The 27,495-nt window shown below is 34.4% G+C and overlaps 1 protein-coding gene across 1 annotated transcript; it reads left to right on the forward strand.

The window, feature by feature from the left end:
• LOC125679886 (uncharacterized) lies at positions 1-27,151 on the forward strand. Its single transcript, XM_056153360.1, has 12 exons — positions 1-106; positions 6,426-6,581; positions 6,716-6,861; positions 8,677-8,773; positions 9,140-9,304; positions 9,415-9,648; positions 22,589-22,744; positions 24,813-24,968; positions 25,097-25,242; positions 26,036-26,132; positions 26,591-26,755; positions 26,869-27,151. Exons 1-12 carry the CDS (start codon positions 22-24, stop codon positions 27,102-27,104), a joined length of 1,839 nt encoding a protein of 612 aa, XP_056009335.1. The 5' UTR covers positions 1-21; the 3' UTR covers positions 27,105-27,151.
• Positions 27,152-27,495: the final 344 nt, after the last annotated feature.

Below are 27,495 nucleotides of genomic sequence, written 5' to 3' on the forward strand. Positions count from 1 at the left end.
GTTTCAGGATCGGACGGAGTCATGTCTCCACTTTACATAATTCTAGGCTTCATAACTTTGTCGTTTACTGATGCTAAGGTTCCACGGGCGCATCGTGTGATAAAAGGTAAGCATTTACATATAATAATAATGATAATTATTAGTAATAACGAAAAAGGTGAAGATAACCAACAGTGACCAATTCCAGAAATCCTACAAGATAATTTTTATGCAAGGCATACAATCGGCCGCCAACATTTTAAATATTTAAGTTATTTCCAAGGAAATACATTAATATTGTAATATGAAATATTTTATTAAAATGGAAATAATATTGAGAAACAATCTCATCTGATTTAATACTATCATTTATGTAAGAACACTTGAGTGGTTTTCAGAATTATAAATGTGTGAAATGTCATTCAAACATGGAAAAACACTAATGCAATATGGAAGTTTTAAGAGCATTAATGTAGAAGCAAACAGATACGTAAAAGTTTTCTCCAAGTTCAATTTTTTTTAAAACTTTAATATTTTGTTCTATGCAACAACATCTCTTAGTGTGCATGGTACAAAAGAAATGTATTCTACAATTTTTCTCTCCACTAAATTTCAAATCAAACTTTCGTGGTAAGAATGTGCCATATGTAAAAATTATCTATAGAGATTTTACAAAAATTAATTAATTAAATTATTAATAGCACTTTTAATAAAGCTAAATCTCGACAAAATACATGTACATGTATATTGTAATTGATATATTTATGTACACCGCGATGTGCAATATAACACGCATAGTTCGTCAATAGCAAATCTTATATTTTGAAATATAGGAAAATTCGACTCTGGATTTTGGATATTTTGGACTTTTGAGAAAATCTGAGTAAGAAGAACGTGACACATTTGGCAAATGACGTCATCATATTTGATCTTTAACTTTAAGATGAAAGGCGAAGATAACAAACAGTGATCAATCTCCATATAGTTTTTTAGACAAAAGACTGCTTATACATGTTTCAAATATCAGGAATTTACTAGCTACACAACAACAGTTAGCCGTTACTTCATAATAGACAATTAGATTTCACAAAGATGAAATAAATGCGTTTAAGATTTACATGTAGTCTCCCAGATCTCGCAAGATATTGGATGCCTCCCCTATTTTTCAGAATGCATGCCCTGGATTATATTAGTTTGTTCGAAACACTATTGAATACTAGTATTATGTAGATTTCAATTATCAGATTAATGAATTTAAGACGATATAAGCAAAAACTAATTTTAGAGTTGTTTGACAAAGCTAGTAACAACATTATCTTTGTTTGTAAGGCTCATTATTACAACTGTATTTTAAACGAACTTGGCATTAATTCCACTTTTGGTAATCGTACTTATACTCCAACTGCCCTTTCAAAAGATGAAATTCTTCAAAACCATGCTTTAGTTTTAGACACATTTTAATATCCCAGTCAATGGGTCGAATGAATATGAGTTACCGTTCCTATACTGGATTCCTAAACTACATAAAAACCCTTGCAAACAAAGATACATTGCTGGATCCAGCAAGTGCTCTACCGAGCCCCTTTCTTTGCTCTTCACGAAAATATTAACAGCTGTGAAGGAGAAACTTCAAACTTACCGTGCGACTACATATGCCAGAAGTGGTGTCAATCAAATACCGATTCTAAAAAATTATAAAATATTTTTAGTAAACTTGAAATCGCAAAACTTTTCCCAAATCAATAACATCAAAACGTATGACTTTTCAACACTTTACACGACCATTCCTCACGATGAATTAAAGACTAGACTTTTTGACATCATAGACAGTTGCTTCTTAAACAAAAAAGGAAATATTCTTATCTAGTGATCAGTTATCCAAAAACTTACCTTGTTAAACACCACTCTGATTCCACGCACAAATACTCTGAAGTTGAAATAAAAATATGCTAGAGTTCCTAATTGACAATATCTTCGTGCTCTTTCGTGATCAGGTCTTCCAACAGTCTGTTTGAAATCCCATGGGCACGAATTGTGCTCCTTTGTTAGCTGATGAAAGGTGAAGATAACGAACAGTGATCAATCTCATAACTCTTATAAGCATTACAAAATAGATAGTTGGGCAAACACGGACCCCTGGACACACCAGAGGTGGGATCAGGTGCTTAGGAGGAGTATTTCTATGAAGAATTTTTTTCAAAAAAGTCTACCTGAGAAGAAAAAATATCTTGATGTGGCGTTCAATTCGACATTTAGATATATCGACGACGTTTTATCTATTATCAATAATAACTTTCATTCATATGTCAATTCGATATATCCCAGTGAGCTCGAGATAAAAGACACCACAGGGTCGTCCACTTCTGCTTCATACTTTGATATTTTATTGAAAGTAGACATTAACGACAAACTGACAACTCAGCTGTATGACAAACGGGATTATTTCAGCTTCTCCATCGCCAACTTCCCATATTTATGTAACAATATTCCATTATCACCTGCATATGGTGTTTATATCTCTCAACTGATTCGATACGCAATAACTTGTTCTATGTATAGTCAGTTTTTAAATAGAGGAAAGCTACTGACAAACAAGTTGATGGTACAGAGGTTTCACCAGTCTCGATTGAAATCAGCATTTCGCAAATTCTATGGTCGTTATAACGATCTAGTTCGTCAATACAACCTATCATTGGGTTAAATGCTGTCTGATGCGATTTTTAGGCCGTTCTTAGAACACTGATTTTGACTACGGATAACTCCGTTTACCTTAGCAGGGTATAGGGGATGCTTACTCCTCCTATGCACCTGGTCCCACCTCTCGTATATCCAGGGGTCCGTGTTTGTTCAACTCTTTATTTTGCATTGCTTATAGGAGTTATGAGATTGATCACTGTTCGTTATCTTCGCCTTTCATTTATAATTATGTTTACATGTACATGTATATTTTACTTACGGGATAGAACAAAAATCATAATGGCATTGAACAAGTAAATCTCTGGAATTAACCAGTCGGTATGGTTAGTGTCTCAGAAGTTTTCACGAAGAAAGATATATAGATATCAATTCATTTATTCATGAGAAAATACATTATGGTACATGACTGAGGAAATTAATGAATAATCATAAAATATACGTCCACCCCAGATTAACACTTCTTTGATGCCATATTGAGAGACGTGAGAATCAATTATTTTCCCTATTTTTTCAACCTTTCGGTATAAAAATAATCTAGATGTCCATGAATAAGATGTTAGCGCCTGAAAACCAGCGGCGTTATCAAACATGATTGTATGAAGTTTTAAAAACCCATTACTTTATTCCCACATTAGATTACACCACGCGTACTTGAAAATTCCATTATCAAATTACGGTACATCAGAAGACATATATATCGGTAACAGTAATCAAGACGTATATGTAAATATTCAAAAGAAATCTTTTTAGTAGTTTCATACATAAGAGTATTCTACCGAAACAATAAAAATAATTTGTCCTTTTCCCGGGGACTCTTTCTAACATAACCACAAATAGATTGTCCGCTCCTGTGGCCGATGATAAAGAATACAAAATTGAGAGTAAGGCACACACAGAGATGGGATGAAGTGCCAAGGAGGAGGAAATAGCCCCTGTTGACCTGTCACGATAAAAATAATAATATACGTTATTCATATGTGATCAAACGATTAGTTATAAAAAGTAGTATACGCTTAGGTCCTCTGGTAAACATATATCACACATTGAGATAGATAAAATATACAGAAACGGATAGATAATAGGGATACCTAAAATGTCGGAAAATATATGCACACTTACACAACACAATTGATAACTGGAGATTCGTTATTTCTTTGACCTTGGAGTGGACCAATACTAGGATATCAGTGTTTCACAAACACACATTCTTTTTATTACTTTAATATTGTAAATATGCTAAAGAAAAATTCGAAGAGCGGAAAATTTGGCTTAAATCTCAAACAACTAAAATCTCCATGTGTATAAGAGAAAGGGGTAGTTATTTAAGTTTATTTCATTTATTCGCTCAAACCATTCATAATGGTACATGGGGTACATGACTTTGTAATTATATAAACAATTTTTCCAAGGGTATAAATTTATAACTAATACATGCATATATATGTTCATTAGCACAAAATAGAGGTAGGGACATAATGCATACAAAGATTGATTGTTTAGCAGTTTTTCGCCACACTCAACAATTTTTCAGTTATCTGGTGGCGCCCTGTTTTTATTGGTGGAAGAGAGAACCCAGTTACAATGTAACTAGGAAGAGACCACCGACCTTCCGAAAGTAAACTGGGAAACTTTCTCACTTACCGGCGCGAGAGATTCGGACATTTAATAACTCTACATGTTAGGGAGGACAGCAGACTAGCCCCTGAATTTTAGAAATAAATATACATAGTTTTTTTTAATGTTTGAAAGTTTGATGTTGGCATTGATTTTCCAAATTTCAGTACATTTGGTACTTGACAATATCTAGAAGCCAAAAATTCTTTTCGTAAAGTGTATAGGGATTTACATTCTAAGATAAAGTGGTAATCGTCGGCTAATTTACCAGTATTACAGAGTGTGCAATTTCTACCAATTGGTGGAATTCCATACCACCCCTACCTTCCTCTATGGGTAAATGGTGGTTTGTTGTTTTGAATTTAACAAGAAGAATTTCCAAAATGTTTTAGAAAGAATACTTAATTATTTATCGAAGCCAAAGTTAAGCTTTAAAAATCAATTATTCGTATCATTTGTCTACTTTTGTATAAACTTGTTTTTTAGCTTTTAATTACAACAGTAGTCCATTGGACATTAAACTTTACAGAGCACTGTCCTGTCCAAATATTAGAAAAACCACAGGAATCTAAAACATTTCTTATAAAAATAACCCATGAGTTCATATTCTCATTAAATTGTGCATGTATCGATGAAATAAATATCTATATACAGTAAACACAGTGTTATTTTCTTGGCCTTGAAACATTTTTGCCTAATACGAAATCATCCTTGAATATATAGTGACAGACAGAGGAAAACGATCTGATTCACCAAAAACCATAAATGCTGACTACTACTTTTCATGCATAAAATATATTACAGAAATTTTAAATGTACTTTTTCAATAACATCCAAATTTTCGTACACCTAAATTTCACAGCCATAGAGTAGTACTGGCATTACTACTTTATCAAAGAAATGTACACTGGATAATACGTAATCAACTGTGCTACTGTTTTTGCATGTCATACCACGTTTGTTTTTGTCACTGCCTATTCGGCTATTGACAATATATATTTCATTATTTTTACAAAAGTCTATGACTTTATATCCAAAATTATTTACATGAGAGTCTTGAACTTTCCTTTCAAGTGGGATATTACAACTTAAAAAAATCTGTGAACGTGCAGCTACATCAGTACAATATGTATCTTCACATACATTCGGGTGCGTTAAAAACCATCAGGCATAACATAATCTCATGACCAACTCGGGCATTAAAATCACCCATAAGACACACATATTTAGAATCCTTTGCAATATCAATAAGTTCCTCTTCCAATTCTGTAAAACATTCAGGAGAGGAAAATCTATTACCTCCAGGAAAAATGTAAACTACTCCTCATATCAAATCCCCATCGTAATCTAAAAACGAGTTTATTTACTTTGAACCAGAAACCGTACTTACAATAAGTTTCCATAATTTCGACATGTTCAACTATGTTTTCTTTTTCTGAAAGTATAATTCCACCAGAACAGATTTTGGAAAGTTTTTTGTCTGATTTTCATAAAAGTAACAAAACCGGGAATATCTGTCTTGTCAGAATCATCAGTTTTTGTTTCTGTAATGGGAGCGGATTCATGCAGCGGACATATTTAGAATAACATTTCTTGCATTTATAAAGATATATATACATAGGGTCGAGGCCTCTGCTGGTGGACTGTTAGTCCCCGAGGGTCTCTACAGCCCAGTAGCTAAGTACTTCGTTACTAGCTTGAAAATACGGATGTATATTTAATTGCTGTTATACAATTTAGAAATTCATTTCAAAATTAAGGATTATCTCCCTCATGCATAGCTCTTATCCTTGGACGAATTTGGCTCCACTTGTTTGGCACGCTGTTTTTGGCTATATTTAGATCTAAAACTTCATAGTTATTTCGGATTTCAAACATTTCGGTTGAGCATCACTGAAGAGACATATTTGTCGAAATGCGCATCTGGTGCATCAAAATTGGTACCGTATAAGTTTTACATATATAACAACAAAATGTTATGATATCATAAGGTTCTGTGATCATTGTCATTTTCATATATGCATGTACTAAATTCATTTTTGAATTCATTTTTAAAAGGATTTTATCGAGGGATGATTTGGAGTACTTTTTTAACAACTTACAAAACTAATTATAAACTTCATTTATGTAACTAGGTCATGTGGCAGGATCTTTGAGAAAACTTCCTTGGAAATGGAGGCACGAGAAAACGTCTTACAAAGTGAAAACTCCACTGACTGTCGGGGTAGACGTTGTTTCCAGTTTCAAAGTCAGCGCAGACTCAATTGGTTTGGGGGGAATATTCAAAACAAGTAAAATCGTTTTTCTTCATTTTGATACATATATGTATATATTTATCAGAAAATGATGAACAATAAATCATAGAGAAGGAGCACCGAGCATGTATTTGCATTCAACACTGTGACACTCTTTTTTTAAATTATAGGTAACTTCCAACAGCCTGATTGCTCTGGTATCATAAAACGTCACCCGGATCTTAAAGGTCGTAACGGAGTGTACACTATATACCCTGACGGCAAGACCAAGAAGCGGGTGTTCTGTGACATGACCACTGATGGCGGTGGATGGACGGTACTTCCATATCTGAGTTTTATTTAAAAAGCTATTTCTTTCCTTCCGATTCTTTTATGTAGCCCGTGTCATTATAAAATTTTGAAAAGTTGGTTTGATTACATGGTAACAAGAATAACACAGAGCGTAGAATGAGAGGCAGTCGGGACACGTGCTACCCCACTTTTCAAGGGGGGGGTGTGTCACAATCATGTTTGTGCCCCCTTTTCGAATGATATCAGTTATGTAATTATCATTAAAACTTAACTAAACTTATAAACTAAGGCCCGTTTTGTTGTCATTCTACTTGCGGTTTCTTTACGTTTATTTTTCCCCTTCATCTAACTTTGTAGTGTAATCGGATTTTCACAAATGTACATATTGAAGACGAAGACAAAATTGTTCTCTGCCTGTGTTTGACAGTTTACGCTATTAGTTCAGTCATCCAATATAGGTATTGTGATTGAGTGATACTAAATAAGTATCAGACTACAGTTGTATATCATTGAATCAATATTCTAAAGTTTGCCCATCTCTGCAGCTTTGCCGTTGATGATATTTTCATTCACATAAGCTTACCTGCTAGATTAGAAGTAGTTTTGATTTGAGTAATTTGGTTTGAAATCTAACTAATTCAAGATCCCCCTCTCCCCTCCCTCCACAAGAAGAAAATACCCCCTCCCCCGACGTTGTATTTTATTTCTCATTTTATTTATTCATTTTTTTAGTAGACAAAAGTTATATACCTCAATCAGCTTAGTCGGGCACATTCAATTATGAATAAAAATGTATAAATTGATAATCGTTTTCTTTTACTTTCATATTGTCAAAATAGTGAGATAATCAATTAGATGAAGGTTATTTATAGAACAACTGTGTTGTCTGTGAAGCTTTATGGTTAGGATAGCATGTCAGTCTCATTCAACGTCTGGCTCATCCTAGTAATCAAACTTTTCTGTTTTGAAAATACATGGAATGCGACAATTCACGCATTTTTTTTTTAGAGCTTCATGAATAGTATGCCGACATGAAGCGATGCAGTTCATGCCCTCATATATTTTCAAAACTGAAATAATTTTTTCTATTTACATTCTTCCTTCATTTCTGTCGGAATTTCCAGCTTTTTATATTTACATTTTACTATTTCCAGCCATTAAAATAGATGTACCATATTTATCAAGATTTATACGCACACGGTTGGAAATTCCATCGCATTCGTGTAAAATGGCTACCAATACATCGAAAGCAAAAACATTGCAAATGCAAATAACTAATAAAATGTATGAATCTTGGCAGCCGCTTCTTCAAGATGGGATGCAAAAAACTCGAAGTCACTCAGGGTCAATATTGAACATTTTTATAAGATACATTTTCTTATACCCCCATACTTGTAAGCAAATGGAGGGCATTTGCATTTCTAATGGTTTTCCCTTTGATATCTTTACCAATTGTAATTATAGTCATTCCACATGGATGCAATGCAGATGTGAACAAGCACGGGTGAATCATGATAAAAAATAGTTCATCTATTGAAACAGTTGGAAATTAAAATAAAAACACCATATTCTTGGATTAGATGCAATATTTATTACACCCCCCACCCCATTGAAATAAACCAATGGTATACGTACTTAACTGTATCATTATTTAAAAAAATCTTATCACAAAGTGCATGGTTGTGCACCCCTCCCCCACTTTTCAAGAATCCGTTGAATTGATACCTATTTAAAATAAGCAATTTCTATGGGCAATAAAGATTTTAGGTCACTGTGGATAAAGCTACATCAGTATTTCTATCAATAGTGGGGATATTAGTGTTGTACTTGAATAATTCAGGTTATCCAACGACGGAAATACGGATCCACACGTTTTACCCGCAAGTGGAGAGACTACAAGAAAGGGTTTGGAAGAGCGAGTGCAGATTACTGGTTAGGTAAACTTAAGTCTTCTTAATGTACAATAACATCAAATTTCAACCATTTGATTGCTGTAGTTGCATTCTTTCTGACAATACAACTATTCTGATGAATGTTATCATAATACCATATAGCTTAAATATCAAGATAAAAAATGTGATCTTGACCTGTCCAGGGTCACTGAAACACAACATATACCTAATTAATATTCCGCATCCGGTCCCATTGGAGAAAACGTTCCAAGATGTATCATGAACACATTTGCTTTCAAAAAATTGAAATATGGACGGATGGACAAACATGATAATTGGAATGTAATAATTTCGTTGTAAATCTGTTCAAAGGTGTGTATTTCAGATACATAACGTTTTTATACATTACAGGAAATGATGCAATACATTCTTTGACATCACGAAAAGCACAGGAACTGCGGATTGATCTACAACAGTTTTCAGGCGCTAAGGCTTACGCTAAGTACTCGACGTTCAGCATCGCGGATGAAAAAGGAAAGTACAGGTTAAAAGTCGGAGGATACAGTGGAACTGCGGGTGAGTACTACGTACTGAGACTATTCGTGATATTTATCTTCTTAGCTGGAATTGATGCACACATCAAATGTATAAATATGTTTTGCTATATAAACACTTGTACATTTAAGGGGACAGTCTACAGTATCACAACAACCGTATCTTTCTTACAAAAGATAGAAATGGCCATAACACATGTATCAAGGAATACCAAGCAGGGTGGTGGTATCATAATTGTTACCATTCATTTTTGAACGGACCATTTCGTTCATCTGCTGTTCACACTTATAAAGCAATAGTATGGCGGAGATGGAAAGAAAAAACAGCACTAAAATCGGCAAAGATGATGATTCGACCTCGAAAATAGATGATTTATGCTTTGTATGAACAATTGTTTCAGAAATAAATCCTGTCAAATAATTCTGTTGTTTTATTATTTGAAAGAGAGGAAATGCATATGAAATCTAATGTATGAAATGTCACGTATGAAATATTAGAAATTAATTCCAAGCTACATTAGGCCTATGATTTTGGTTGTTTCGTTGTATATTGTTTAGCGTCCTGCTGGGGGATTTTCACTCATATGGAGACGTCACCACTGGCTGTGAAAGACTGCAAAATTCAGGCCTGTGCTCAGCGCTTACGACGTTTAAGCAGGGAAATTTATATCGTGCCCCACCTGCTGTGACACGGGACCTCGAATTTTTGCGGTCTCATTCAAAGGACCGCCTCATTTTGTCGCCTCTTGCAAGAAGCAAGGGTGTACTGAGAACCTCCAACGGGGTATACAATGTATTTATATATAAAAAGGGCATGATATTTGCAAGTAACATTGACACTTTTCACCCTGAGAATACCTTCGCCAATTGAAGTGTAACCGGTGAAACTCCATTCTTTTCGGTTTAAATTGATTTTACCCATGTTGCGAGTAGGGTTGGAACCCACAAGCACAACTCTTTTTTTATGAAGATAATTTTAGATGAAGGTATTTACATTGTATGCTATGAAAGTTAAAACAATTTTTTGGAAAATAAACCGGTCGGACACCCCAAAAAACACTGTAAACCAAATTTTATTCGCAACTTCTTTTCGCGATTTCCCAGTAATAAACTGGTTGGTGGCGATTAATTTTCGCGACTTACATCATCTTAAACATACAAAAGATATTAAAAGACTGGTTTGCGACGAAAAATATTTGCAATGATGAGGTTCTTGCAAACCTAAATAACAAAAGTTTACTGTATACATATGCCTAATCCTTACTATCATTGGTAAGAACTAGAGAAATGTGTAGAAGAAGATTTCAAAGGGAAAACTAACTGTTGGGATAGTCGGGGTAGATTATTATTATTCCCATTTACAATGTAAGCGCAAACTCAATTTGTGTAGAGGGAATCTTCATCTTGAGTGAATGAAAAGGGTGAAGATAAAGAACAGTGATCAATCTTGTAACTCCCATATGGAATACCAAATTAAGAGTTGGGCAAAAACAGACCCCTGGAGATACAAGAGATGGGATCAGGTGCTCAGGAGGATCAGCCATCCCCTGTTGACCGGTCACACGCGCCGTGAGCCCTATATATTGATAATGTAATCGGATTAATCCGTGGTCAAAATGAGTGTTAAAGAATTGTCGAATTATGATACATATATTTATAAGAAAATCATTGCATTATGTTTATAGAGAGGGTGAGGAAGGTATTAATTCTTCTGAGTGATGAAAACTTTGTTTTGTTTACATTTCATTGTTTTAAGTCCCTTCGATAATTTGACTGATACTGAGACACCAAGGACTACAAATTTAGACCTACGCTTAGCACTAACTATCGTAGCAGAGAGTATTTTTTACGTGCCAAGACCTGCTGCAATTCGAGACTTCCGTTTTCAGGGTAATATCTGAAATATCTTCTATACCAACTTTTCATTGCTTGAAGATGATCGATAAAACATTTTGAATGCATACAGCAATACCTTTAATTTATAGACCACGTTCACCAACATTCTGATTGTACTCGTGGTTCTTATTGTTTAATAAACTAAATTGCGAGTTCGTTCTAGAAAAGGTGAAGATGACAAATAGTGATCAATATTATAATTGCTACAAAAATACAAAATCAAGAGTAAGACAAATACAAACCTCTGGACACACCAGCGGTGGGATCAGGTGTCTATGAGGAGTGAGAATGTCCTGTCCACTGGTCGTATACGCCGTGATTCTCATCATCTCTTGATCAGGCAAACTTAGTAATCTGAAGTCAAAATCATTGTGTAAAGAGAGACCTAAGAATTCCGACAGCATTAGGCTCAGTGGTAGCTTGTATTTGAAAATTAGATCTTTATATTAACGACAATATAATTTGCGATATGCCGACTTTAAACGAGACTGCTGAAACCTCTGTAACATCATCTTGTTGGCCAGTAGCCTGCCTCGATTTAAAAACTGATGAAACTCAGAACAAGCTCTTGCGAATCGAATCAGTTGGAAGATGTAAACACCATATGCAGGTGCTAATGGAACATTGCTCGTACATAAATTGACGAAGTTGGCTATTGAGAAGTTGAAGTCATCCCGTTTGTCATAAATCTGAGTGGTTAGTTTCAAATAAACTACCGATGCACGAAACAGATGTGGACGACTCTATGATGTATTTTATTTCGAGTTCACAGGGATATATCAAATCTACATATGAATGAAATTGATTATTGTTTATATATAAAACGTTGTCAATATATCTAAATGTCGGGCTGAAGGCCACAGCAGGAGGTGTTTTCTTCTTGTGTAGAAGCTTTTGAATAAATTCTGCCTCATAAGAATATTTGAAAAAAAACCGGTCCAGTTGAAAAGAAACAAAATTGGCGCCCATTGGAATTCTAACAGAGTGTTGAAAGACCTGATCTCCAAAGACTACGAAGATATTGTCTATAAGGAACTCCAGCATATTTTTAATTTCATTTCAAAGTACTTGTGCATGGAATCAAAGTGGTGTTTAAGAAAGTAATATTGTGGATAACTTATCACTAGATTTGGATATTCCCTTTTTGCATTTTTATATAGGATCTCAAAAGTCTAGTCTTTGATTCATCGTGAAAAATGCTCGTGTAAATGTTGAAGTCATACGTTTTGATGTGAATTTGAGAAAGTTTTGCCATTTTAGATATACTAAAATTTCTTTAGAATTTTTAGAATTCACATTTGATTTACACCACGTCAGGTATATGTTGGAGCGATGTACGTTTGAAGTTTCTCCTTTACAGCTTTTAATAATTTCGGGAAGAGTAAAGATAGGGGCTCTATAGAACATTTACTGGATCCAGCAATGTATTATGTATCTTTCTTTATAAGGGCATTTGTGAAGTTTAGGAATTCAGTACATGTCCATCCATCCCATTGACTGGAACATTAAATGTGTCTAAAACAGAAACAACATTTTGAAGAATTTCATCTTTTGAAAGGTTAGTTGCAGTATACTTACGATTACAGTACGAACAGGTCCAAAACCTTCCACACTAATCTGAATTTCGCTACTGTCATAGGTGCAAAACCAAATGGTGACCTACATAATGTAGACCGGTAACTGTTCGAGTAAGAGTAACAAGAGGCTCATGGGCCATATCGCTCACCTGAGTTACCTTGGCTCATATTTAAAGATTTTTCCTATATATTCGCATGTAAAACTTTGATCCCTATTGTGGCCCCAACCTACTTCAGGGGGCCATGATTTTTTTCAAAATTGGAATGTGGACTATGTCAGGAAGCTTTCATGTGAATGCAAGGTGAATATAACGAACAGTGATCAATCTCAATACTCTTATAAGCAATACAAAATAGATAGTTGGACAAACACGGACCCCTGGACACACCAGAGGTGGGATCAGGTGCCTGCCGTGAGCCCTATATCCTGATCAGGTAAACGGAGTTATTTGCAGTCAAAATCACTGTGCCAAGAACGGCTTAACAATCGGTATGAAACACGTCAGACAGCATTTTACCCAATGCGAGGTTGTATTGACGAACTAGATCGTTATAACGACCATAGAATTTGTGAAATGCTGACTTCAATCGAGACTGTTGAAAGCCCTGTACCATCAACTTGTTTGCTTACCTGGATTTAAAACCTGACTATACGCAAAACAAGTTCTTGCGTATCGAATCAGGTGAGATATATAAACAACATATGCAGGTGATAATGGAATAATGCTACATAAATATGGGAAGTTGACGATGAAGAAGCTGAAATCATCCCGTTTGTCATACAGTTGAGTTGTCAGTTTGCCGTTAATGTCTACTTTCAATAAAATATCTAAGTATGAAGCAGAAATGGACGACTCTGTGCTGTCCTTTCTTTCGAGCTCACAGATATATATCAAATCGACATTTGAATGAAAGCTATTATTGTTAATAGACAAAACGTCATCGATGTATCTAAATGTCGAATTGAAGGCCACAGCGAGAGATTTTTTGTTCTCGCGTAGAAGTTTTTGAATAAATTCTGCTTCACATGAATATAGAAACAGGTCAGCTAACAAAGGAGTAAACTTTTCTGGCTCAGTGATTTTTCAGAAGATTTTTATTGATTTTCCCTATATATTTGTATGTAAAACTTTGATCCCCTATTGTGACCCCATCCTCTCCTCGGGGGCTCTGATTTGAACAAACTTGAATCTGCAATATGCAAATTTCCACTTTTCTGACTTTCCTGGCCCAGTAGTTTTTGAGAAGAAGGTTTTTAAAGATTTTCCCTATATATTTGTATGTAAAACTTTGATCCCCCTTGTGGCCTCATCCTACGCCCGGGGCCCTTGAATTTAACAAACCGAAAACTGCACTATGCCAGGAAGCTTTCATGTAAATTTCAGCTTTTCTGGCTCAGTGATTCTTGAGAAGAAATTTTTTAAAGATTTTCCCTATATATTTGTATGTAAAACTTTGATCCCCTATTGTGGCCCCATCCGACTCCTGGGGGTCATGACTTTAACAAACTTGAATCTGCACCATGTCAGGAAGCTGTCATGTAAATCTCAGCTTTTCTGGCACTGTGGTTCTTGAGAAGATGTTTAAATGACCCCATCCTATTTTTGCTTTCTTGTGATTATCTCCCCTTTGAAAGGGACATAACCCCTTTTTAAAGCAAACTTGAAAGCCCTTTACCCAAGAATGTTTTTGGCCAAGGTTGGTTGAAATTGGCCCAGTGATTCTGGAGAAGAAGTCGAAAATGTAAAAGGTTTACAGACAGACGGACAGACGACGGACAACAGGCGATCAGAAAAGCTCACTTGAGCTTTCAGCTGAGGTGAGCTAAAAAGGTGAAATCGAGAGAACGATTACGTATATCTCTGTTATTTTATGAACGTGTTGCTTGAAATTTGGCATGTAGGTAGTTAATACATTCCTCTATGCAAGGAGACCATATAATTACGCACATCGCATATAGTTACTGATATTTTTTTTTTAGATATTTGATGGGAATGGGTATTTTTCTTTTGTATCTGGGTCAGAGTTAGACCCATTTCTATATTTATGTTATCACAGAGTTCGACCCAAAACGGGCTTAGCCCCTGTGATCAACATCACAAGTAATGACATGCCCAGCTGAACTATAGTTGAAAGAACAAGAACACGTAGATCTAGACGGATAACGTATAAGAGGGTCTATATTTATGCAATGCAAAGTTTGTTTGTAATTAAAAAATGTGGATGCAATATCAGAAGCATATTTTTCGAAATACAGGGTGTAGAACTGGACTTAATGAAATATATTGGAATACAAGATTGAACTTTTTTATGACGAATAATGTTGCGTGCGTTAACGGCAGTGATTGCTTTGTTATTTGGAGTTTAATAAACTGATAGCATGATTCGAAAGGAATATCATCCATGACCCGTGGTGGTTTAAAGAGCCCGTGATGGACAGCATCCATAATCATGAAAGGTGAAGATAACGAACAGTGATCAATCTCATAACTCGTACAAGCAATTCAAAATAGAGAGTTGGGCAAACATAGACCCCCGGACACACCAGAGGTGAGATCAGGTGCCTAGGAGGAATAAACATCCCCTGTCGACTGGACACACCCGCTGTGAGCCCTATATCTTCATCAGGTAAATTAAGTTATCCGTAGTAAAATCAGTGTGCCAAGAACGACCTAACAATCGGTATAAAAGACGTCAGACAGCATTTGACTCAATGATACGTCGTATTGGCAAACTAGATCGTTATGACGACTATAGAATTTGCGAACTCCTGACTTTAAACGAGACTGTTGGAACAACTGCACCATCAACTTGTTTGTCAGTAGCATGCCTCAATTTCAAAACTGATCAAAAGCAGATGAGCTCTTGCGTATCGAATCAGTTTAAAGGTATAAATACCAAATGCAGGTGATATTGGAATATTGCTATTTTGTATTGCTTGTAGGAGTTATGAGATTGATCACTGTTCGTTATCTTCACTTTGCATAAATATGGGAAGTTGACAATGGAGAAGATGAAATTATCCCGTTTGTCATAAAGTTGAGTTGTTAGTTTGCCGTTAATATCTATATTCAATAAAATATCTAAGTATGAAGCAGAAGTTGACGATTCTGTGGTTTCTTTTCTTTCGAGTTCACTGGGATATATTGAATCGACATATGAATGAAACTTATTATTGTTAATAGATAATACGTCGTCGATACATATAAATTTCGAATTGAAAACCAGAGGAAGAGATTTTTTTCTTTCACGTAGAAGTTTTTGCATAAATTCTGCTTCATATGAATATAAAAACAGGTCATCTAATAAAGGAGCATAATTCGTGCCCACGGATTCCAACAGACTGTTGGAAGACCTGATCACCAAGAAGATATTGTCAATGAGGAACTACAGTTTATTTTTATTTCAACTTCAGAGTACTTGTGCGTGGAATCAGAGTGGCGCTTAACAAAATAAGTTTTTGAATGACAGATCACTAGATAGGAATATTTGCGTTTTCTATATTTGTTGAAGAAGCAGCTGTCTATGATATGCAAGGTGAAGATAACGAACAGTGATCAATCTCATAACTCCTACAAGCAATACAAATTAGATAGTTGGGCAAACACGGACCCCTGGACACACCAGAGGTGGGATCAGGTGCCTAGGAGGAGTAAGCATTCACTGTTGACCGGTCACACCCGCCGTGAGCCCCATATCCTGATCAGGTAAACGGAGTTATCCGCAGTCAAATCAGTGTGCCAAGAACGGCTTAACAATCGGTATGAAACACGTCAGACAGCATTTGACCCAATGATAGGTTGTATTGACGAACTAGATCGTTATAACGACCAGAGAATATCAAATGTCTAGACTTTAATCTATCGTGAGGAATGGCCGTGTAAAGTCATACATTTTGTTGTTGTTGATTTGAGAAAAGGTTTGCGATTTGAAGTCTACTAAATGTTTCTTAGATTTTTGTAGAATACATATTTGATTGACACAACTTCTGGCATATTTAATCGGACAGTACGTTTGAAGTTTCTTCTTCACAGCAGTTAATATTTTCGTGAGGAGCAAAGATAGGGGCTTGGTAGAACAATTGCTGGATCCAGTAATGTATCTTTGTTTGTAAAGGTTTTTATGAAGTTTAGGAATCCAGTATAGGAAGAATTTCGTCTTTTGAAAGGGCAGTTGGAGTATGAGTACGATTACCAAAAGTGGAATTAATGCCAATTTCGTTTAAAATACAGTTGTAATAATGAGCCTTACAAACAAAGACAATGTTGATACAAGCTTTGTCAGCTGAAACCAAACCATATTTCTCATGTAACCTATCTAATTGTTTTATCACTTCTTGTTTATCAAACACAGAAGGATAGCTGGTACGTACTTTTGTTTTAATATGTCTAATACGGATTTTAACATTCCTCTTATACTTTTAATCCATTCTGACAATGTATCAGGTTCTTCTTTTTCATATTTAGACCATCGTCTGGCACAATCCTCGACAGAATCCTGACGTTCATGTTCAAGATGGAATGGTTCGTTAAATTAAAATACTTGTAAAGAAATCAGTTAACCTCCATTCTGTATTTGAAATATGTGCCCCGATATTCTTTTATTAAGTGAACCTTTAGTTTCTCCCACATAAATTAAGCCACAAAGTTTACACTCAATAGCGCAGACAACATTAGAAGATTTACAAGTCAAATTATCAAAACATTTCGTATAGAAATTACGTCCGGTAAGATTACTACAACATGAATGTCGAGTGCTCAGTATATCACAAGTTTTACAATTTTGTACTGAACAATCATAGAACCTAATTTATATTCTGTTGTTAAAAAATCCAAGCATGGCCTAGCGTTGGCTTCTTCAAATAACGAATTCAAAACTCTTAATAGAATAGAGTAAAGTTTTGTGCGAATATGATATAGACCTAATATAATTAAATACTTTACCATATACTGCTTCTAAAACACTTTCATGAATTGATTTGAATGCTAGTACCAATGTAAAACTTGTACGGTACCAATTTTGATGCACCAGATGCGCATTTCGACAAATAATGTCTCTTCAGTGATGCTCAACCGAAATGTTTGAAATCCGAAATAATGATGAACTTGTAAGAGTTATTTTAGGGAAAAACAGAATGCCAAAAAAAAAAAATTGCAGTCAAATTCGTCTAAGGATAAGAGCTACGCATGAGGGAGATAATCCTTAATTTTGAAATTAATGTTTTGTTCGTCCGTAGTGCTGAAAAATATTACCTGATCAAGATATAATAACAAAAGTGTGATTTTTACACTGTGAAAATAACAACCGGAACTATTTGCCGACAATATTTATCCGTAATTTTTAAGATCACTTTCATTTTACGTCATGTAAAGTTGATTTTTCATGGCTCTATTATTTGAATGCCCAAAAATAATTTAATTTTCAGAGGACGGATTCTTTAATCCGCCTATCAAAGCATAAAATGCGTCATGCCTTGCAAAATGTACCAGATTACGTCATGTCATATCGATTGACCTGAACCTGTAACGTTGACATTTCATTGTGTTGGACTTCATTTGGCGAGAATGCTGCATGCTATATTAAATTCTGATGAAAACGTTTTTAAATACAATAAGTGCAAATTATATAACTTTCTCTGGTACATGACGTATTTTGTGTGATGTCGAGCCGGGATTAAACTTTCCGGTACTGTCTGTCAGAGTGACTCCAAAGTCGATTTGTTCAGTGAAGTAAACATTAGGTCTACATATGTAGCCTACACGTATCTTCAGTTATCAAGATTCGTTGCAAACTCAACCTTGCGTTTTCAAATTTGATCAATAAAATACAATAGAACCAAGATGGCGATTTCTCGCTTCGTCGGTATGTTTGAAAGGGAATCCTCGAGGGATGGAAGTGATTTCTACCTATCTGTGTTTATACAGGGACAGCTAAAAGTGCTGAAGGAAAAACCGAAGAAAATGTAATTATTTTTTTTTTTACAAAACGTAAGCATTTATATATTCACCATCCCACTTTGCACAAAGTATATGCATTTATATATATTCACTACACAAAGTACATATACAGTGTACACTACAGAGAAGTAACAGTTCTTCTATATCTAGACTACCGGGTAATACTTTTCTCCAGAAGATAGCAAGTGATCACGAAATAATATTTAATTTACATTTCCCTTTTGTTTTTTCTAAGGATATAATATGCAGGAGTTTAATTAACTTAATTTTCATTGCACATCACAGACACATTTCCATTACGCATGCGCACTACCATGATTTATTCAATTTTTCTGCATATTGCGTGACATTTAACTTTATTCACACCATAAACTTTATTTTGAAAAAATCACCAACGCTTATACATGTATCTTTTATTCCATAGTTTTATTCGCCTGCAATTTTAATTGACAAAGCTGTGTTGTTGTTGTTGTTTGTTTTTTTGGTTTTGTTTTTTGGGGAATATTCATATTATTTACATATAAGGGTAACCTACACGCATCTGTATGTTACAGGCCAACGGATCGCTGCTTTACCGAGTAATTTAGTCGGAAAGAGTGCTATTGTCCAAACCTAGTACGTATAATATATTTACATTTGTCGTCGTCGTCTTGTATACCGGAAGTTGCAATATTAAAGGAAATTATCAAAACCAAAATTGACACAATTACAATTTCCGGAAAACAATATTAGAATAGGATGATCGCGATACAAAGCTATATAGACCCATCATATGAAGAAAATGTAATGAACAGAAAATTCAATGTGTTTGTTGTTGAATATAGAATTTAATTCACTCGTGAGACCGGATTTCTTCGATATTTTCACTCGTGTATAGCACTCCTGAAAATATAAATTAGAAAACCTTGTCTCACTCACAGGGTTTTAATACAATCTGAGCAAACTGGTATATATAGTATATAGTGAGAAGGGAGCTAACAAAGCAGCCATAAATGCTCGGTTGTTCGTTTCAAACTCTCAAAACTTCGGTATTAATCGTGATAATGCATAAAAAAAATTCCAGTTGAAAGCCAGAATATTGTTCTTTTTTGTAATACATAAATCGTTACCTGACTTCACAGAAACTTTGAAAAAATAAGTCCAACTTCCGAAGATTAGGTCGCCGTCGTCAACCTTACACCATTTTCTCCATGCAATTTTCCTTCATTACGTTGGATTTTGAGCATCCGTCATCCGTTGCAGTACAACCTAGAATTGCCGATTAAAATATAGCTACTTGTGGTCATCCTCACAATGTTTGAATCAATGTTTGTCCTCCCTTTCGGCAGATCAGATTCGTTTTCACCAGCTATTAGGCTCAGAGTTCAAACGAGTCAACAGTGTTGAAACTTTGAATTTCCAGTGAAGATCCGCAGCAAAAGTAACATTATTGTCCAATCGTTTTCCACCTTTTGAACTTGAGTCATTCAGTGCTGAACAACTATAACATGCTTATATATATATATATATATATATATATATATATATATATATATATATATATATAATAAAGCGTGTTGCTAAAATTTTATTAGGTATTCTATATTTGAATATTTTATTATGTGTGATTACATCTATACTTAAAAGTTAACAAATTTTGCCAATAAATTCCGGAATGCTTGCACTCGAGTTACTGCTTACACCTTTGATATTGTTTCATGTGTGAGGTGAAGTCCGTAAGCTATATTAGAATCTTACCTTGATTAGTAAATATCGTAAAATTAATTGAAAATCCGTTTCCGATAAACTACCCTGAAATATTAAAAGTGAGAGTAAAATGGTGCACACGCTTTGGTGAATCTAAGCCAGTTTTCTTTTTTATTAATAACTTAAGGTACATATGTAATATGATATGAAGTAAATTCGTTGCTCATCAATGTTTAATTTTGATCTTACAGAAAAAAGAAGTTTTTGATAATTGCTGAATAAATAAGATATGCCTGTTCGTTTCTTCAATCCGTGATTTTAGTTTGAATTAGCCTGAGGGAAATTTCCAGAAAAAAGCGCCCAGAACAAGGCACCATTATAGACGCTAAGGTCTACAACCAGTCGCACATTCTTGGGCCTTTCCGGCAAGCTGAAATGTTGCGATTGGTTGTAGACCTTAGCGTTTATTTAGTATATGGTCAACTATTCGGCATGACGGATTACAATCGCACTCGTAAAATCATTTCCTAATTTTCAATATACACAGAGAGAGAGAGAGAGAGAGAGAGAGAGAGAGAGAGAGAGAGAGAGAGAATTTAAGTTATATAAGGAACACTTAATTTGGAGCTGCAAGTGATTTCCTAATAATCAAGTTTGATTCACTGTATATGATATCAAGAAATATAACAAAACTAATGCACACAATTATTCAAAAATTGTGTTTAAATTCCTTTGAATGAAAGATAACATTTAATCAATTCATGGGCGCAACAATTCAAACAGCATTGAAACTGTCCTTCCTCTCTGCAATATATTTTCTGATTTTATGCGCTTGCACGAGATTTCATCTAGTACTATCTAAAGGAGAAGGTTGTCTAAATTATTGTATGATTGTATATTATTTAAGGGAGATGATTATCTATATTTTTGATTTTGAATCCAATATTTTTGTCTAATCGGCAATAAAATATATTTTTAAAAAAAATTAACAAACTTTTATGGACAGAAACGACAATCATGGGGTCAGTATTTGGATGTGCATCGTACTGTATGTATTTCAATGATAATCCAGTAAAATATATTAGTGACTAAAATGTCATTTTTCAGTTTAACATATGACTGCTCATAGAAAATCCATCTAGTCATATACTTGTTCAATTCGAATCAGGCCATAAGAATTTTTTGTACTTTAATTTAAATTTTCATATGATATACATATATTAGTTTAAATTTTCATATGATATACATATATTAATACATGTCTTTTTCTTGGGTGGTGCTGCATGCGTAATGCAAGCTAACATTTAGCCTGCCTTTTGGTCTTTTTTCTTGTTTCCACCTTGTTGCACAAACTTTCAACCATTATAAAACAATCGCTGGGATAAGCACCAATTTACAATATAAATTTTAATTTAAGCTATCGATTTTGATCAACATTTGGTATATGTAATGTATTGTATGTGCTTCTGTTTTTCTTCATTTATTTACTCAATAAATGACACAATCTCACATCACTTGGTGTTATGGATTTCTTTCAATACACGTAGCAACAAGTACAAGCTGCGGGAAGGTATTTATATTATATGTACATGGATTAAAATTATGAAAAGTTGACAAGTACAGGTTTGAAGTCATCAATATTTAAACACAACCTGAATTGAAATTAAATTTTTTCCCATTCTATCATCTCGAAGTTAAGCGCAGGTCGAATGGAGTTTGAATGTAGTAGGTGTCTACATCATTACTTATATTCAGGATCTATACAGTACTAAACAGGGTTAACATACAGTGTATGAGTGCAGGTGTGTATTGATTTTTATGTACATGTACTGTTCTTAATTTCCATTCATATTTTTAACAAGTTTCATCTTTGTTACTGACATATTCTCCATTATAATAATAATTGTACAATTATGTGATGGTGTTTATATTGAACGTTTCACAGCGACATAATCATATGTCGTAAAATAGAGAACGGTTTCCACCTAGTGCGTACTATGAATATAATTCATGAATTAAAACAATACATGTTTGATTTAATAATGATAGCACAGTGATGTAATGAAACGTAAAAAGTTCGTTGACTGATCTGAACTGTATTATATACATCTCATTAAATATCCAAATGTTTACATGAACATATACCCGTATATTAAGTTTCATTTTAATGCCACATTGATTTATCCATAGACTTACAAAACGTATATATAGCAGACACAAACTACACATTTAAGCAGCCTGTTTCAGGATCGGACGGAGTCATGTCTCCCGTTTACATATTTCTAGGCTTCCTAACTTTGTCGCTTACTGGTGCTGAGGTTCCACAGGCACATCCTGTGGTAAAAGGTAAGCAGTGGTATATAATGATATTAAGGTAGTACTCTACATCGTCATAATGGCTGACTTCCTTTAAAAACATGGATGAAAAATCTATATCAGCAATATTGGACTTTTCCTTTTCCATTTAAATATCTAGTCGAGTAGCTCAGTAGGTTAGAATACCGATTTCTGAACTTTAGGTCGGAGGTTCGAGCAGGGGTTTTAAATTTTTTTCAGATTACCTTCTACTAAAACTGTATTTTTTGACAAAATAAAGCAAATTTGAAATTTTTCAACTTCAAAATATTGTTGTATATATCCTCCATTTTTCACCTACATCAAATTTCTCTGGTGTAGCATACCTCCTTAATGATAATGAAACAGGTGACTAATTTCATAAATCCTAGAAGATAATTTTGATGCAAAGCATACGATCGACTGCTAAACATTCTAAGCTATTTCCAAGAAAACATAAATATTGTAGTATGAAATATTTCATTAATACATGTACATGTGTATGGAAACAAAACTTTAACAAAATTTATTTAATTTGAATACTCACTTTATAAAAAAGCATTAATACCATCATTTATGTAAGAACACTTGAGTGGTTTTCAAAAATCATAAATGTTTGAAATGTCATTCAAACATAAAGATGCACTAATGCAATATGAAAGTTTTAAGAGCATTAATATAAGAAACATTTATGTTTACATGTATATTCAACAACATTCATAATGGTATTAAACAAGTAATCTGTGGAATTCACTGCCCAATATGGCTTGTGTCTCAGAAGTTTTCATAAAGAATGATATGTAGATACCAATTCATTTATTCATGAGAAAATAAATTATGGTGCATGACTGAACCAATTAATGAATAATAACAAAATATGTACGTCCATCCCAGGTTAACATTTTCAATGTCATATTGAGAGACGTGTAAATCAATTAATTATTTCCCCTGTATATTCAGTCTTTCGGTATAAAAAATAATCAAGATGTCCATGAAAAAATGCTAGACACAGAAAACCCGCAGTGTTATCAAACATGATTGTATGAAGTTTCAAAAAATTATTAATTCATTCCCAAATTAGATTGCAGCACATGTACTTGACAATTATATTAGTTTTACGCCAGATTTCAATATTAAACTACAGCAAAACTTTTATATCGATAACAGTAATCAAAACTTATATTTAGATACTGAAGTTTCTTAAAAAAATTATATTCACGGGAGATCGGCCGGAGCGATTACAAAATTGAAAGTAGGGCAAACACAGACCAGAAGTGGGATGAGGTACCTAGGAAGAGGAAATATCCCCTGTTGGCTTATCAAAATGATACGAATATTATCCTTTACTCATATGTGATCAAAAGAGCAGTTATATAAACTAGTATGAGCTTATTTTCTCTGGTAAACATATATCAGAGATAGATAAATTGCACAGAAACGGACAGATAATAGGGATACCTAAAATGTCAAAACATACAATGTATATGCCCACTACTATGCACAACACAATTGATAATTGGAGATTCGTTATTACTTTCATATTGGAGTGGACCATACTAGGATATCAGTGTTTCACAAACACACATTCTTTTTATTACTTTGATATTGTAAATATACTTAAAAGAAAAATAAAATTCGAACATCGGAAAATTTGGCTTAAATCGCAAAGAACTAAAATCTCTATATGTATAAGACGAAGGGTTATGCACACTTCTTGTGTTGATAAAAAATATCACCAACGTGATGATATAAAAATGTTGTGATGTAAAACTTATACGGTACCAATTTTGATGCACCAGATGCGCATTTCGACAAATCATATCTCTTCAGTGATGCTTAACCGAAATCTTTGAAATCCGAAATAACAATGAAGTTTTAGAGCTATTATAGGGAAAAACAGTGTGCCAAAAAAGTGGAGTCAAATTCATCTAAGGATAAGATTCTGTGATCATTGTCGTTTTCATATATGCATGTATAAAATTCATATTTGAATTCATTTAAGGGTTTTTATCGAGGGGTCATTTCGAATATCACTTCAACAACCTACAAAACTAATTCTAAACTTCATTTATATAACTAGGTCATATGACAGGATCTTTGAGAAAACTTCCTTGGAAATGGAGGCACGAAAAAACGTCTTACAAAGTGAAAACTCCACTGACTGTCGGGGTAGATGTTGTTTCCAGTTTCAAAGTCAGCGCAGACTCAGTTGGTTTGGTGGGAATATTCAAAACGAGTAAAATTGCATTTCTTCATTTTGATACATACATATTTATTAAAAATTAATGGAAAATATTTTATAGAGAAGGATCACTGAGCATACATCTACATTCAACACTGTGACACTCTTTTTTTAAATTATAGGTGACTTCCATCAGCCTGATTGCTCTGGTATCATAAAACGTCACCCGGATCTTAAAGGTCGTAACGGAGTGTACACTATATACCCTGACGGCAAGACCAAGAAGCGGGTGTTCTGTGACATGACCACTGATGGCGGTGGATGGACGGTACTTCCATATCTAAGTTTTATTTATAAGCTTTTTCCTTCCTTCCGATTTTATTATATCGGCCGTGTCATGATAAGATTGCTTTGAAAAGTTGGTTTAATTATAATAACAAGAATAGCCAAGGGCGTATGAGAAGTGGGGCAATTATTAATAGAACAACTGACTCTACCTTTGATGTTGCCTTCTAAGCATTATAGTAAGGATAGCATGTCAGCCTGATTACGTCATTCATCGTCTGGTTAATACTGGTAATCAAACTTTCATTTGAGAATACATGAAGACATGAACTGGGACGGTTCGCGCCAGAATACTTCATGAAAATATGCTGGCGTGAAGCATTGTAGTTCATGGTCTCATTTATTGTCTAAATTTGTCTATGTGAAACGATGTAGGATATCGAAAATTTGCGATCATAAGATACATTTTAATTAGATAAGTTAATCATAAGATATATCTTAATTAGATAAGTTAATCATAAGATATATCTTAATTAGATAAGTTAATCATAAGATATATCTTAATTAGATAAGTTATCTATTCATCCGACTATTTCCCCTCCCTACTTTAAAAGAAAATGCTACACGTTCGTGCTTGTATCATTATCTAAAAAAAAAAAATCTAATTACAAAGAGGTTCCCTCCACTTTTCAAGGTGGAGCTACATCGTTCATAGCTATTCAAAATAAGCAGTTTCTACGGGCAATAAAGATTTTGCCTCGCTTTGGATAAAGTTACATTAGTATTTCTATTAACTTTGAGAATACCGGTATTAGTGTTGTTTTTGAATAATTCAGGTTATCCAACGACGGAAATACGGATCCACACGTTTTTTCCGCAAGTGGAGAGACTACAAGATAGGGTTTGGAAGAGCGAGCGTGGATTACTGGTTAGGTAATCTTTACTTTCATTCTAGAATCCCACTGGAATCATAAATCAGGACTTAAAAGAAAAATTTAACACATCGTAAAACAATGCGTCCGCCTAAAACAGATCTTCTTAATTTGTAATAGCATCAAATTTCAACCATATGATTGGTGTAGTTGCAATCTTTCTGACAAAATAATCACGTTGATGAATAGTATTATAATAGTACACTAACTAAATATCTCAATAAAAAACAAACATTGGGTCTTGGCGTGTCCAGACTCACTGAAACATACATGTAACATATAGTTAATATGCCTCATTGGATATAACATTCCAAGATGTGTCATAAGCACATTTTTGTTTTGACTTTCCAACAAAATAGAAATGGACGGAAAAGCAATCATGATAATTGTAGTGTAATCTGTTCAGACAGGTATACATTACAGATACATGTACATCAAGGTTTTTTTTTTACATTACAGGAAATGATGCAATACATTCTTTGACATCACGAAAAGCACAGGAACTGCGGATTGATCTACAACAGTTTTCAGGCGCTAAGGCTTACGCCAAGTACTCGACGTTCAGCATCGCGGATGAAAAAGGAAAGTACAGGTTAAAAGTCGGAGGATACAGTGGAACTGCAGGTGAGTACTACGTACTGAGACGATTCGTGATATTTATCTTCTTAGCTGGAATTGATACACATCAGATGTATAAATATATTTATCAATATAAGCATTTGACTTGTACATTCAAGGGGACAGTCTGCATTCTCACAACAACCATATCTTTGTTACAAAGGATAGAAATGACCGTCACAACTGTGTCAAGGCTTACCAAGGTGCGTGGTGGTCTGGAAGTTGTTACCAGTCAAATCTGAACGGACCATTTCGCTCATCTGCTGTTCACACTTATCAAGCAATAGTATGGCGCAAATGGAAAGAAAAAACAGCACTAAAATCGGTGAAGATGATGATTCGACCTCAAAAATAATTCATATGTGATTTGCATGAATAAATGTTTCAGAAATAAATCCTGTCAAATAATTCTGTTGTTTCACTATTTGAAAGAGAAGAAATGCAAATGAAATCTAATGTATGAAATGTCACATATGAAATACTAGAAATTCATTCCAAGCTACATTACGCCTTTAATTTTGGTTGGTTCGTTGTATATTGTTTAGCGTCCTGCTCGAGGATCTTCACTCAGATGGAGACGTCACCATTGACGATGAAAGGCTGCAAAATTTAGGCTATGCTCGGCGCTTACGGCGTTTGAGCATGGAGGGATCTTTATCGTCCCACACCTGCTGTGATACGGGGCCTCGGATTTTGCGGTCTCATTCGAAGGACCGCCTCATTTTGTCGCCTCTTGCAACAAGCAA

This window comes from Ostrea edulis, chromosome 2 (genome assembly GCF_947568905.1).
Source record: "Ostrea edulis chromosome 2, xbOstEdul1.1, whole genome shotgun sequence".
NCBI lineage: Eukaryota > Metazoa > Mollusca > Bivalvia > Ostreida > Ostreidae > Ostrea > Ostrea edulis.

Coding starts and splice junctions, on each gene's coding strand:
- LOC125679886 (XM_056153360.1), top strand. CDS start 22: ATGTCTCCACTTTACATAATTCTAGGCTTCATAACTTTGTCGTTTACT. Junction 6,582..6,715: donor GGGGGGAATATTCAAAACAA/GTAAAATCGTTT, acceptor TTTAAATTATAG/GTAACTTCCAACAGCCTGAT. Junction 26,756..26,868: donor AGGATACAGTGGAACTGCAG/GTGAGTACTACG, acceptor TGTACATTCAAG/GGGACAGTCTGCATTCTCAC.